The sequence below is a fragment of the Acromyrmex echinatior genome, chromosome 18 (genome assembly GCF_024713525.1).
Source record: "Acromyrmex echinatior isolate Ae372 chromosome 18, ASM2471352v2, whole genome shotgun sequence".
In the NCBI taxonomy this organism is placed as follows: domain Eukaryota; kingdom Metazoa; phylum Arthropoda; class Insecta; order Hymenoptera; family Formicidae; genus Acromyrmex; species Acromyrmex echinatior.
The window spans coordinates 8029793-8043668 of record NC_141869.1 but is presented as its reverse complement, the minus strand read 5'-3'; the positions used below and the strand labels follow the sequence as shown (position 1 = coordinate 8043668).

The window sequence follows — 13876 nt, the reverse complement described above, 5'->3', positions numbered from 1 at the left end:
ACAGGTTTAAATCAAAATAAAGTATTATTAAGTTTTAAACGTATGTACATATTTATGGAACTAATAAATCATGAAATTAGTACCGTATTATTAGTTTCTTATTCTCAATCACTTAAATTTTAACAGGCACGCGACTTCCATGAGCGCCGACCGTCTTTAACAGTATCTCGTCAGTGACTGGAATAACAGCGACTTGTCTGTCGCTTTAATTGCTTATTTTTGCAGCACATGAAACATACATGTACATTGTATTTTTAATCGGAGTTAGTGAAAGAGATCCTATATTGTGATACTATTTTAGAATGGAAAATAAGAATGAGGAATTGCGTGAAACAGTGATACTGATTCTTAAAGCGGAGCGATTCGAAGTTGAGAAACAAAAATTGATCAGCAAGAGCCAGTATTTTGCTGCGCTTCTGTCTGCCAACTATTTAGAATGTAATCAGACGGAACACATTATCAATTATGATATTTCCCAGATTTCGTTACAGGTTAGTTGATTACAACTAAAGCAATTCTTGTTCATGTTTAAGAATAAGAATAAGATAAATAGTAATTATTTAGAATACTCCTCACTTTAAATAAAAAAATAATGTAAATATAGTTATTCCACGCATTTTCAGTCAAAATGAAAGAATCTGACAAAAAAACGCGGCAGTTGATCTTGTGAATTGAATTATTAAGCGTTAAAGTTCGAGACTTTGGAGATTAAGATATCTGTCATCCAGACTTGATACAGCACTGTGTATACGTTCTGCATTAATTATACAAATTTTTTGTTTTAAAAGCAAATATTCACTGTTTTAGAAACACAAATTTACTGTCAAAATTCACATGCAAAGAATTTGAGTGCTTACAGCAGTGAATTTGTGTGATTAAAGCAGAGCATATACATAGAATTCGAGTCGGAATGACAGATATCTTAACCTCTAAAGTTTGCAACTTCAACGCCTAATAACTCGATTTATGAAGCGACGTTTTTCTTCCATGCCAAATTTTTTTGTTTTGAGTGAAAATGCGTTGAATGAATATATTTTGTTTAAGATTTTAAGGAAGGGGGTGGGGAATATTATAAATAATTACCAGGCTCAATTTCACAACTCACGATTAACTCTTAAGACCCAATTTCACGATATATGGTTACCTAAAGATTAAAGATAACCAAGAAATTCATGAATGAATTTCATTGATTAATCTGTTGGTAACCTTTAATCTTTAAGTAACCATATATTGTAAAAATGAGCCTAATCGAGGTTCAACTTATTTCTCGTTTTTTTCCAATTCTAGAATTAAAAAGAAATAATGAATAAGTTGAATTAACTCGATTAAGAGTTAACCATTAATTGTGAAACTGGGCCTAAATGTTTACTTTAATTTTCCTCTCTTCAATTGACGAAATTAGGATAATCGTTCAGTTTAGCTTACATAAATAAAAATTGATAAGAAATACACCAATTGACGCGTTTTTTCGTGAAATAAACGAACATGGCAGGAAAAAGTATCGCTCTGTTCTGCAAAATCAAGATTTTAATCGTTAAAATTGACTTAGTTGATGACTATCGAGGAAGTGTGTCAGACACACACCAATAGGTCTGTTCGCGTTGCATGAAATCCCCAAATATTTTTACATTTAAAATGAGATAGAAAGCGAAAATGTCGAATGCCAAAAGTGCAAACAACGCGAACAAACTTATTATCAGAATGTGAGCATATGCTGCAATTATCTTTTTGATGCTTTATGCACATGCGTTTTGGATATTTGTGTACTTTAAAAACACAAATTCTCTGCTTTAAAAATAAATTTATTGCTGTGTAAAAACAAAAATTATATAAGAAAATGATTTGTATTTTTAAAGCTGCGAATTTGTTTTCAAAGCAGAGAATTTATATTCATCAAGTAGAGAATTTTAAGGTGGTTTTTTTTAGTAAAGTGCTGAATTGGGGCCTCACTAGGGCTCATCTAAAATTACAAATGTCTATATAATTTGGGTAAAATATTAAAACCATGTATATATCTTAATGAAATAGTAGGAAACAATGTAATAGTAAGTCAGGAGCCGCAGCTTCACTGAACAAAAACAAGATGAGATTATGTTAACTTTTATATGCAAGTTTATGCATGTAAATATTTTTCCAGAATAATCCGTTGGACCTATTACTTTTTTGTGACTATTAAAATCGTAATTTTTTAAAATTATAATCTCGTTTCTGAGAAAAACTCAACTACTATGGTAAGATTTGTATACAGTTTAAGAACTGTCTGCGAGAGCCGTATTTGTCACTAAGTTATACGTGAAAGGTTACATTTTCAAAATTTTTTTTCTCTCATTTCATCATTAACCTACCGTAAAATTTTTTGCATACGTCAATTTCGATATTTCAACTTCATTATATAAAAAAAATTAGACATTTCTATGGTAACTCGATTTACAATATTAAAGAACCTTAAAGCGGATAAATACTTAAGGTACATTCCGAGTTATGCGTGAAGCGTATGATGTATCATTTTATCCTTTATTAATTGACAACAACAAAGACAAATGATCATCATGCACTTCGTGCGTAACTCGGAACGCACCTCTAAAATACTGCGAAAAATGCCTATGCCATGCATGCACGTGTAACCATTTTTTCTGCCAGATTCATTTATTTTACGGAGAAACGCGTCAATTGATGTTTTTTTTTATCGATTTTGTTTATATATGCTAAACAATCGCCGAAATTACATGTTTTATAAACATAAATCATCTTATTGTATGCAACTGAAATAAAAAATTTTGTAGGATTTTATTAATTGGGTTCACAATGACAAAATTGATATTCCTACGATACATTATGATATTAAAGAATTTGATCGCCTCTTGGTCCTGTTGGAGTTAAGCGTTCTATTTGCAGTAGATAATTTAATAGAAGATGTAATTGACAGACTTGAAAGATATTATATGTCACCAAAATATGTAATTAATATCTGGTTAATATCACAAGACTTGAATATTAATGTGCTACGAGATCTTTCTTTGGCTGTTTGCTTAGATCGTTTCGATGAACTGCCAATCAGTTCAATTTATGAATTGTCAAGAGAAAATTTTCTGAAATTACTTGGGAACATTAATATAAGATCCACGGAATCTTATTTGTTTCATGTCACACATGAATGGATGAATCATCATTGTGTAAGTATATTTTTAAGATAATTTAAAAAAAAAGTAATTTTGTCATGATATCATGCATTTTTGTATTTTTAACCGTATAGCAGCACTAAGTTTTTTTTACTGTCAAATTTTATTTGAAATAAATTTTTTTAGTTTATATTTTTACATAACCTTTCCTGTCCAATTCCTTCGTAGCATAATACAATAGTTTCACAGAATAAAAATTCCTTTCCCACGATTAAAATATCCATGCTGATATACTTAATGTTAGTGAGAGAAGAAAGATTACGAAATAAATGTTTTGATAAATTGACAGCATTGGGGTCGTCATTTTGAAGTAAAAATAGGTACAGAAATCTATTTTTTCCTACTTTTTTTTTTTTAATACAAAATACACCAGTGCCAGATTAGACATTAGCATGTATATTTTAATCATGGAAAATTTTGATTTGATGAAATTAATGTATAATAATTAGAAATATTTTTTATCGATAAAAAGATGATTATATCACTTTAACACCTTATATAACACATAACACATTATATAACATTACATATATAATAAAAATTTTTTCTTTTTGCAGGATTTCACAATTCCTATGGATATCTTAAGAAATAAAGAAATAAAAGTTTTACACAGTATTATATCTTGTGAAAGTAGTGATATTATTAACAGTAAGCAATTTATTCATTGCTGGGATGGTAATGATTTCTTTGAACTTACCTCATTTAAATATCCCAAAGATATTACTGATCGTAGCACCGGTAAAAATATATTAACAGGAATGCAGATTATTGCAAGAGGTATACAATTTTTTTATTCTGTCTTATTTATATAGAATTGCATTGTTTTAATTATTCATTATTTTATGTGAGTTTTTAGGATATAATTTATATCTTTGTGGTGGGGAATTTGGTATTGGTTCAGGCAGGTTTAACAAAAATGTGTGGCGTTATTCTCTGATATCTAAGAAATGGTTTCTTGAAACAGTGTAAATATGTTAAAGAAAAGACTAAAATAATAAATGATAAAAGTAATAGAACAAACAAAATGAATAATTTCTTGAAATATTTTAGTATGCCAATTGAAAGAAGACATATGGTTACTGTGTTTTTGAAAAATAAATTAATGCTTGTGGGCGGTGTGGGACGATATCGACAAAAACTGCAAAGTATTGATATCTACGATGTTCATACAGGTGATTTTGATTGTACAGCTACATAATGTGCATTTCATTAATATGGAAAGTATACGTAATAAGTTACTTGAGTGTATATATAGAGGAATTAAGATTGCCGACATATCATTTTATTCTTAGACAATATTTTTTAAACGAAATTACAGATAAAAACTTTGAAAATATAAATACAACCCGTTAAATGAGAACAATGCGTATTTAGGTAGATAAAATTTCGATCCATTTTAATTCATTTTTATTTACTAGGAAACTATATAATTAATTTTTAGCTAATTTTGTATAGAAACAAGCCACAAATATATGAATTTTTCTTAAGCTATCTGAACAATTATGTTTTTATCAGCATTAACATGCAATATTTAGTTTCCAAGAAATAAGAGAGTGTCTCTTTGAGAGACTTATATTAAATATAGAGACCCTCTAATAAGAATCACGATATAAGAAAATCGCGTATTGATTGGTCCGCCATGTTTCAGAGGAACATATTTCCGTCCTATATTTGCATACGTTATATTTGTTTTTCACTTTTAAATTTTAACAATGTAATGAAAATTAGATATTTTAAAAATATTAATACATAAATTTCTTTACATTACGTGACATTGAATTAACATATGCGAGAAGAATTATTTAGTTTTATATCCTTTTTTTACAAAATTATTTTGAAAATTAAAAAATTTGATTGTATATCTTAAAATTACAAAAGTGAACAAGTGTTCAATAGAATATTTATAATTTCATTAGGTACCTAATAAATTTACCTAATTTACTTAATTCTATAACTTTCACGTTTCAAGATACACAATCGGTACTTTGGTACGTAAAGAAAAAGAAATACAATTTTTGTATACCTTTAACATTTATTTTACAAATTATTGTAATTATCTTACTATCATATTTTTGACATCGACTTATTATCATATTTTTTATACGTGTATGTACGTACGCACACGTGTTCCGTTATTGCAGATTTAAGAATTAGGGGTCTCATCTTCTTGAAAAGAAACTTGTACAAAAAAACTAGGGAAATACTATAATATGTATTACATATACTATAGTTTTTCGTATATATTTCTTTTCAATAAGGGCCTAAGTTAGAGACACATTAAAATTAAACAGAGATACAATATATTTCTTTTTTTGTTATAGATTTTACTACTACCTTGCATACAAAAGTCTACTAAAATCGGCTCGTGTCTCGTGACTTTTATCAGAGGATCTCTAATCAAATACATGTCGGCAATTTTCCTTTAGTAATTTCAAACAAAGATTATTATGTATAACTTTTCAGATTATATCGTAGAGTTGTTTCTCACAATTACCATTTTTTTAATTTAGCTTTAAAATTATTTTTTCATTGATGAAAGATATTTTATTTATTAATATTTGCTTTTAAATTTGAACAATGTATATGCAGACGTCGGATGACAAAGTATTTTGAATTTTCATAATGTTCTTAAACTTTTTTCTTTTAATGACACAGGTTTATGGACATCAGGTAAAAAAATGGACTCTTGGGAATTTACTACAGTTCCTGAACATTACGTTTTTGATGAAAAATTAATAATATATAAATATCACATTTTAACAGATAGCATTTTAGATGATTTCATTGCTCTGCCTCGTAAGTAAAATATTAGCAAAATGTTGGAAGACTCACAGCAGATTTAAATTGTGTTCCGACACACTGCTATTATTGAAATATCTTTCTTCGCGCATGCACGATAGCGAACGCACTTGGACGACAATATGTGCGTCCTTTTCTACCTGAGTTTTATCCTCATTCCTCGAATTTTGGAGAATGCTCAGTCTAATTATATTATGTTATTAAGTTCCAAAAGTGTACATTAGTTCAGCCACAGAAAACAAATCTACTGCATATTGCGTACACGTGTGTGGATTATCCGCATAGCGGTAAAAGCTCATAGCATTAGATAAATGCGTTCTCAATTAAGATTCATGTCGCTTACACGCGTGCGAGCAGTATGTGTCTGATCTGAATTACTTTAAAATGTATATTTCATTTACTCGGAAAGCATCTTAAAAAAGAATAATATTTTTGTCTTAAAGCTCTTGAGGTTCACTTAAAAAAATTATTTCATAAAAATTGAAGAATCTTTTAATACTACACCCTTTATTCTATTCCGTGTTCTGAGAAATTTCTTATCTTTCTACCATAAAAAAATGTATAACAAACTGTTCAAAATCTGTCTCTGCAGGTTTGAATATCTGGATCAACATATATTTTCCTGATGAAAACATATGGGAAACAAAAATGGGTTTTAATATGGATTATTCTCGTCAATCATCCCCATTTATGCCAATATTGACGCTCAAAACTCTACCATGTTACATTGGTAAATATAATTTATGTATTAATATTATGTAGATATGAAAAAACTTAAAATTTACCTTAGCATGTTTTGCAGATATTAATAATCCAGATAAAATAGTTTTGAGAACTATCACAGAGACATGCATGGAAATATCATGTACAGATCATGTACAGGGGATCGAACATCTCGTATTTGAAAATGAAAACGATTCAAATCGTAAATACTTATTGCATACAAAATGTGATGCGTATCTCTCTATAGTAATATTCTCGTTATGCAAGCGTGTACTAGTATGTATGGATTCGAACACTTCTAGAAAAATAAATACATTACACTTCCATGATATTCCTATACGAAATCCAAATAAATTCCGTTCCTTGCTTTTCTCTCATTCACCCAAAAAATTTTTTGATTTAATTCATCCAGCTCACCTACATACGACAAACTTGAATCATATTTAATGTATGTATATTTTTATTAATTGAATATTTAGTGATTCAATATATTTGAGAGAGAGAGAGAGAGAGAGACAGAGAAAGAGAGAGAGAGCTATATAAACTTCAGTAGAATGTGAAAGAAATATTTGAAACATCGCAAAGAAATGGATAGTATAATATATCTACATATTTCAAAAATATGTTAACTATTTTTATTTGTTATATATATTCGCTTTTAATACATACACGATGTTTTCTCTACCGATTGTCATATCATTTAAATCATTATGAAATATTGAATGATAATTGTATAAGTTTTATATTATTATATGCAAATGCTGTTTGTAATTTTGTATGTAATTTTTACATTTTCAAATATACAAACATTTTCTGGTACTTCTTCCTAATTTCATAAAAAAAAAATCGAGTATTTTGGGAAAAGCATGGATATAGCTTCCTTTCTATTTTATTATAATTTCAATTTTTATGCAAAGAGATCGTGTGAGTCCATTAATGCAATCTGTGCTTTGAAAAAATACTATGTATTTTTTTTTCTTTTTTAGAGAGAGAGAGAGAAGCTTATCGTTAGTATTTGGAAGACTTTTTCTATTGATGCAGTATTTATTATCATCTCACATATTATCATTATATCCTTAGTGGGAAATTTCAGGGGATTAAATTTATATATATTTTTTAAATTTTGTTTTTATTGCAAAATTGAATATTTTTGAATACATATTTAGAGATTTGCCTTAAGGGTTCTATTAAATAACTTTTAAGAAGATTCTAAGGCCGTCTGTATTACCGATTAAGCCACATAATTTTTGTATAACAATTACTTTTTTCCTCTTTTATAAATTTAAAAATCAGTTTCAGGATTAAAGTATACGAATTAATATGTATCTGTAAGGTGGAATTTAAGCCGAGATTGTAAAAAAACTTTATAAATTGAGACTTTACTATTTCTTAGTTCAATATGGCGTCCATCTAGAACTATCATATCGTGACATTTTTTCGGCTTTATAAAAGCTGTGTGCAATCTGTATGATCTGTACTTACCACAGAGTAACAAAAAGGAGTAAAATCTCTGCAATTCATTTTACAACTCCACAATGGCAAAAAAATTCGCTGATAACTTCGTTTTTTCGGTTGCGGTGAATACAAAGTAGGAGACTAAACTTATACGGTGCAAGAAAAAGTGGGGATAGTTTGGGCGCTGAACTACAATAAAAGGGAATCTACTGAAAAGAATAACTTACTAATTTAACACTATTTATAAAAAAGCAGTTAGCTGTACCAATAATTGTATAGACTGCACATGTTTCTCTGATTTGCGCTTCTATTTGTGAAGAAATCTTTTTTATTCGGACACTTTCAAATCATATACATGTTCATTTAATAAAATACAATAGCATTACATACATGACAATTACGGATGACTTCACTGTATCTTTACAATTATAAAAAATACTGCTGTACTTACTGCTCGACTGGCTGTCAAAAGTGTCAAACACACAATTTACCAATTTATAGACACTACGATAGATTCATTATCAATGACGCACATCCGGTCGTATCTGATTATGGCTACGTTCTATTTCACGCATGATGCGCATGCTGCATTATTTATCTCTATTATTCACCGAATGTTAAACAAGGATAAATGATGGCATCATGCGTGAAACGGAACGCAGCTTTTAACAGTCATAAACATAAAAATACAATAAGTAAACAAAGAAAGGCATGGTGAACCTTTAAGGTGCATTTAGATGCCAAGCATCAAGCGTCCCCAGGAGCGATTCCCTAAAGACATATCTACACAACTTGCGTAACCATATAAACGTATGCACAGAGAGTGCTTTCCAATTGCTTAACACATCTTAACACAAACGTACACAGAAATGCACAAAGTGTATCATCGTGCACGATTCAATTGGAACAGAATGTTTACACTGTGCATGATTGAGATCCGTTTCGGATAGAGTTAGATTAATGCCCGTATTCATAGTCAGACTTTGTACTTAAGGCTTCCTTAATTTATTTTTAGATGCTCAGCAGCCAATGAAATAATTCGTAGAGTATCTAAAGATAAATTTAAGGCAGCCTTAAATATTGGGTCATCTAAAAAGTATCCGCGGTACTTTGTCACTAGATATATGACCATCAACACACATCTAGTGACAAAAAACCGCGGATACTTTTTAGATGACCCAATATAAGGCCTAACTATGAATGAACGAGTATAAATGTAATTTTTTCCGCCTGTATTAAATAAAAAAAAGTAAAAGTGCCGGCTACTCGACGTCTTCCAACCTCATTATAGCTGTCGCAGTTATATTGGGTCATCTAAAAAGTATCTGCAATGGGATTGATTGACAATCAACACCATCTAGTGACAAAAAACCGCGGATACTTTTTAGATGAACCATATATAATTGTCACTAGAAAACATTAGCTTATACAGCCCTCGACTTAGTACAAATGTGTAGTGTTGTGTCGATAATGGACAATTGGAACGCAAGTTGTGTCGCCGTGTGTACGAAAGTGTCTAGGGATATTGCAATTGGAAAGCACCCAGAAAAAAATCATCCCGTCTGTCGGCCTTAAAAAAAGAAAGAAAGATTTTTAAATTTTGCTTAAAATCAAACAACATTGATGTAATCGGGACTTATAATCACTTAAATTTTAACAGGCACGCTAATTTCCATAATCGTCGGTGGCGAGGCGATACGAGTAGTAATATAAAACAAATATTTTTTATGTAATCACGCGCAGTTCTCGACACATGCGTATAATGCAACATCAAATTGGGGGTCACTCTTTCGAATGAGTTAGCAGTGAGTCTAGTGAGTCTAGTAGTATATATGGAAGTCTGTGGTTTTATTCACTCGCATAAAAAAAATGTTTGTTTATAGTTGATAATTGTTCTAATAACGCTAAACATGATGGATTATGAATTTAAAATGAAGACGCAAAAAGACCGCACGAAGGTCGAGGATCTGTTTGAGTTTGAGGGTTGCAAGGTTGGAAGAGGTACATATGGGCACGTATATAAAGCTCGCCGGAAAGAAGGGTTAGTTTTCTTAACCTAATTTTGATTACTTTGCGAAACTTCCATGATTTTTCTTATATGCTTGGATTATTTAACAGTACATTTAACAGTATAAGACGGGAAGCACAGATTCTTGCATAACGCATAACACGTATTGCACAAGATCGTTCTACTTCCTCAGATTAATCTCAGATAAAAAAACTTATTGATTAATTCTCCTAAAGGGCTCTGAATTTACATTGGAGCCATATTTATTTCCATATAAAAGGATATGCTGTGCCTCGTATCGATCATCTTCTATTCAAGATTTTTTTAATACGAGAAAGTGATTTATCCGCTATTGAAATTTGCATTTAGCATTTAATGTGATTATCTAATTCTTGATTTAGCTCGTCCCATTTGTCTAATACAGAGATTTTAAATACCTCGCTAATTTTTAATTAAAATGTTATGCTGATTCTACAATGGGTATTTTTTATTTAGTGACACAAGTTGACACGAGCATCATTCCATCTTTTTTTTTACATTTAGTAAGTAATAAGGATAAAACAATACTTATGTCATCAAATGGAAAGCACCTAGGGAGTCGCTAGTCAGTAATTATAAGTCTTGTTGATGAAGTTGACCAATAGTCTATTTGTTAAGCGATTAACGCAGATTGGCCAATTCACCGATTAAGACTAAGATTACCACTTACAGATTCATTGTAGAATCAACATTAAGTCTACAATGAATCAGTAGTCTGTAGTTGATCAGTCAAAAGTGAATCTGAAGAATAATTGAGGAATGAGGTTTGGTCAGCAGCTAACTTATAAGAGGTTTTTTACAATAAGCCATTAGTAATAAGGCAGAAGATAGAAATTGAGCAATTACTTGAATTTATTAATTATGACTTGTTGTAGTAGCCTATAAAATTATTAACTATCAAATCATTATAGATCTGAACTTACATTAAGATTTAAATGAATAATATAATCATTTAGACTCACATTATTTTGACACATCTGTAATCTTTTCTCTTTTTTTTTTTCAAAAAAATTAAATAATTATTATCTCATTACATATTTGTGTATGTATCAATTGAAAATCAATCAAATTAAAATACCTATTGATTAAATCATACTATGATTTAGTTCTGAGAAATATTCTATTCTTTGTAAATTTAATATTAATACGTTGGACATAGTGTTTCAGATAGTGAATTAAAGTCTCGGCCTGATACAAAAGATTTTGGCCTCAAGCAAATTGAAGGTACAGGACTTTCGATGTCTGCATGCCGAGAAATTGCTGTGAGTTATCTCATTATTTTTAAACGATGCAAAAATATTTGTTCGCAAACACAATGGAATATTTCACTTATTTTCTTCTATTCTAGTTACTCAGGGAACTGAAGCATGTCAATGTCATTACTCTTATTCGTGTTTTTCTCTCACATAATGATCGTAAAGTTTGGTTGTTATTTGACTTTGCTGAGCATGATTTATGGGTATGTGTTTATAATTTTAATTTGAAAATAAAATATTTTTAGGCACATTACAACAAATATTTTATAGTAATATTTAAATATGTTTGCAGCATATAATTAAATTTCATAGAGCAGCAAAAGCCAATAAAAAACCAGTAATGGTACCCAAAGGCATGGTTAAATCCTTATTATATCAAATTTTAGATGGTATTCATTATTTACATTCCAATTGGGTACTTCATAGAGATTTGGTAATTATTTTATTTGGATATCATTAAACATTCTCATTTTTTTTATTTTTATCACTTTTGCAAATTTTGTAATAAAATACGAATTTTCTTTATTTTAGAAACCAGCAAATATCTTAGTCATGGGTGAAGGAAATGAGCGGGGACGTGTAAAAATTGCCGATATGGGCTTTGCTAGATTATTTAACGCTCCTCTTAAACCTTTAGCAGATTTAGATCCCGTTGTAGTTACATTTTGGTATAGAGCTCCCGAATTACTTTTAGGAGCCAGACATTACACAAAAGCTATAGGTCTGTCTATATCTATATTGTATTTTTATAATTTATATAAAATTGTACTGAATATTTTATTCTATCACTGCAGACATATGGGCTATCGGATGTATATTTGCAGAACTTTTAACATCCGAACCTATATTTCATTGTAGACAAGAAGACATTAAGACAAGCAATCCATATCATCATGATCAACTAGATAGGTGAAAATATAATTTGTATTTATTTTGTATAATGGAGAATGACATAATCTTTATTTAGGATATTCAATGTGATGGGATTTCCATTGGAGAAAGATTGGGAGGATATTAAAAAAATGCCAGAGCATCCTACATTGCTCAGAGATTTTAAGAGATCCAAGTGAGTTTGTCAGTTCAAAACATAACTCCATCAATGTTTTATTCGAAATTTTTTAATATTGATTCTTTTTTATTTTTAGTTACGCAAACTGTTCACTTACTAAATATATGGACCGGCATAAGATCAAACCCGATAGCAAGGCATTTAATTTGGTATGATATATAAAATAAGTATACAAATTTTGTAGTATGTCATCTTATCATATTATTGTTTAGTTACAGAAATTATTAATGATGGATCCAAACAAGCGTATTACGTCAGAACATTCAATGCAGGATGCCTACTTTCAGGAGGAACCACTGCCAACACAGGAGTATGAATCTATTTCTATATTTTTACATTATAATTTTTTTTTAATCTCAATTGCATTTAACATAAAAATTTTAGTATATTTGCCGGATGCCCTATCCCTTATCCTAAGAGAGAATTTCTTACGGATGACGATACTGAAGAAAAGACTGAAAATAAAGCGAGGCAAAATCAGCAACAAACGGTAATTATTTCCGATATATTAAGAACATTTATATGATATATTTTATATGGTTTAAGCCGCAACTACTATAATAAAATAATCACAACTACTTTAGTACAGACATAGTTTGTAATATCCAAATAAGTATTTATAATTATGAATCTTCTACATTTTTAAAAAATATGATTTCAATTGTTCAAACGCCCCCCTTATGACCGCCGCAGTGGCAAGGCGAGTGAAGCCTACTTTGCCACTGTCTAAACTCCGTCGCTATATGGTAGTTGAGGATTGAACTGATTTTTTGAACATCGCCTTGTCGCTCATCCGAATATTCGTGAAACAGCAACAGCAGACCCAACAGCAACAAGGTAACGGCGATCATAATCATGGACAGAACGCGAAACGGGTGAGACTGAACGGGCCGCATGGTGCTCCTGAGTTCCATCAGCATCAGAGCCACGCGATGACCCACCAACAACCGGGGATGGTTTATTCGACGGCTCAACCAACGCAACCGTCGAACTTCCATCAACGTTTCTAATTTTGTAACTCGTAATTAAAGTGATTAGACAGAATTAGGCCAAAACTTAAACTATCACTAATGCATTAATTTAATTCAATAATTCTGTCAATAAGAAGTCACAATTAGTCCATATATATTCGTACATGCGCGCATGTGTACGTACGTGCGTATATACGGAAAGAACGCTCGTCATTCAACATGCGTAACATTTTTTGTCCTAAATCCGCTTTTACTTCCGTTGCCATCTATCCTCTGTTTCATATCAATAGTCTAGTTTCTACCGAAATCTTTAATTAGGTTTTACAGGGTACGTATTATGGAATTATTTTTAAAATTGATTCCGATCGAAATTATTC

The 13876-nt window shown here is 30.3% G+C and overlaps 2 protein-coding genes and 1 long non-coding RNA gene across 5 annotated transcripts; 2 read left to right on the top strand and 1 right to left on the bottom strand.

The window, feature by feature from the left end:
• The first annotated feature begins 76 nt into the window (after positions 1-76).
• LOC105144731 (uncharacterized) lies at positions 77-7520 on the top strand. 3 transcript variants are annotated; one of them, XM_087415440.1, is made up of 8 exons: positions 77-491; positions 2784-3173; positions 3737-3956; positions 4036-4144; positions 4230-4351; positions 5835-5975; positions 6571-6708; positions 6769-7520. In XM_087415440.1, exons 1-8 carry the CDS (start codon positions 303-305, stop codon positions 7146-7148), a joined length of 1689 nt encoding a protein of 562 aa, XP_087271566.1. In that variant the 5' UTR covers positions 77-302; the 3' UTR covers positions 7149-7520. The 3 variants fall into 3 exon arrangements, with proteins under 3 accessions (XP_087271566.1, XP_011052113.1, XP_087271567.1); XM_011053811.2 differs by having other exon boundaries at positions 92-491; positions 6781-7520; XM_087415441.1 differs by lacking the exon at positions 77-491 and adding an exon at positions 1732-2231.
• Positions 7521-7945: 425 nt separating this feature from the next.
• Positions 7946-9450, bottom strand: LOC147906793 (uncharacterized). Its single transcript, XR_015548077.1, has 2 exons — positions 8608-9450; positions 7946-8345 (listed from the first exon to the last, which is right to left on the bottom strand). It is a non-coding gene; the product is annotated as an uncharacterized LOC147906793 (long non-coding RNA).
• Positions 9451-9854: 404 nt separating this feature from the next.
• Cdk8 (cyclin-dependent kinase 8) lies at positions 9855-13595 on the top strand. Its single transcript, XM_011053813.2, has 12 exons — positions 9855-9970; positions 10040-10197; positions 11363-11465; positions 11552-11662; positions 11752-11892; positions 11991-12180; positions 12254-12368; positions 12427-12525; positions 12605-12677; positions 12741-12838; positions 12913-13018; positions 13341-13595. The coding sequence occupies exons 2-12, from the start codon at positions 10067-10069 to the stop codon at positions 13536-13538; spliced, it is 1365 nt and encodes a 454-aa protein (XP_011052115.1). The 5' UTR covers positions 9855-9970; positions 10040-10066; the 3' UTR covers positions 13539-13595.
• The last annotated feature ends 281 nt before the right edge of the window (positions 13596-13876 follow it).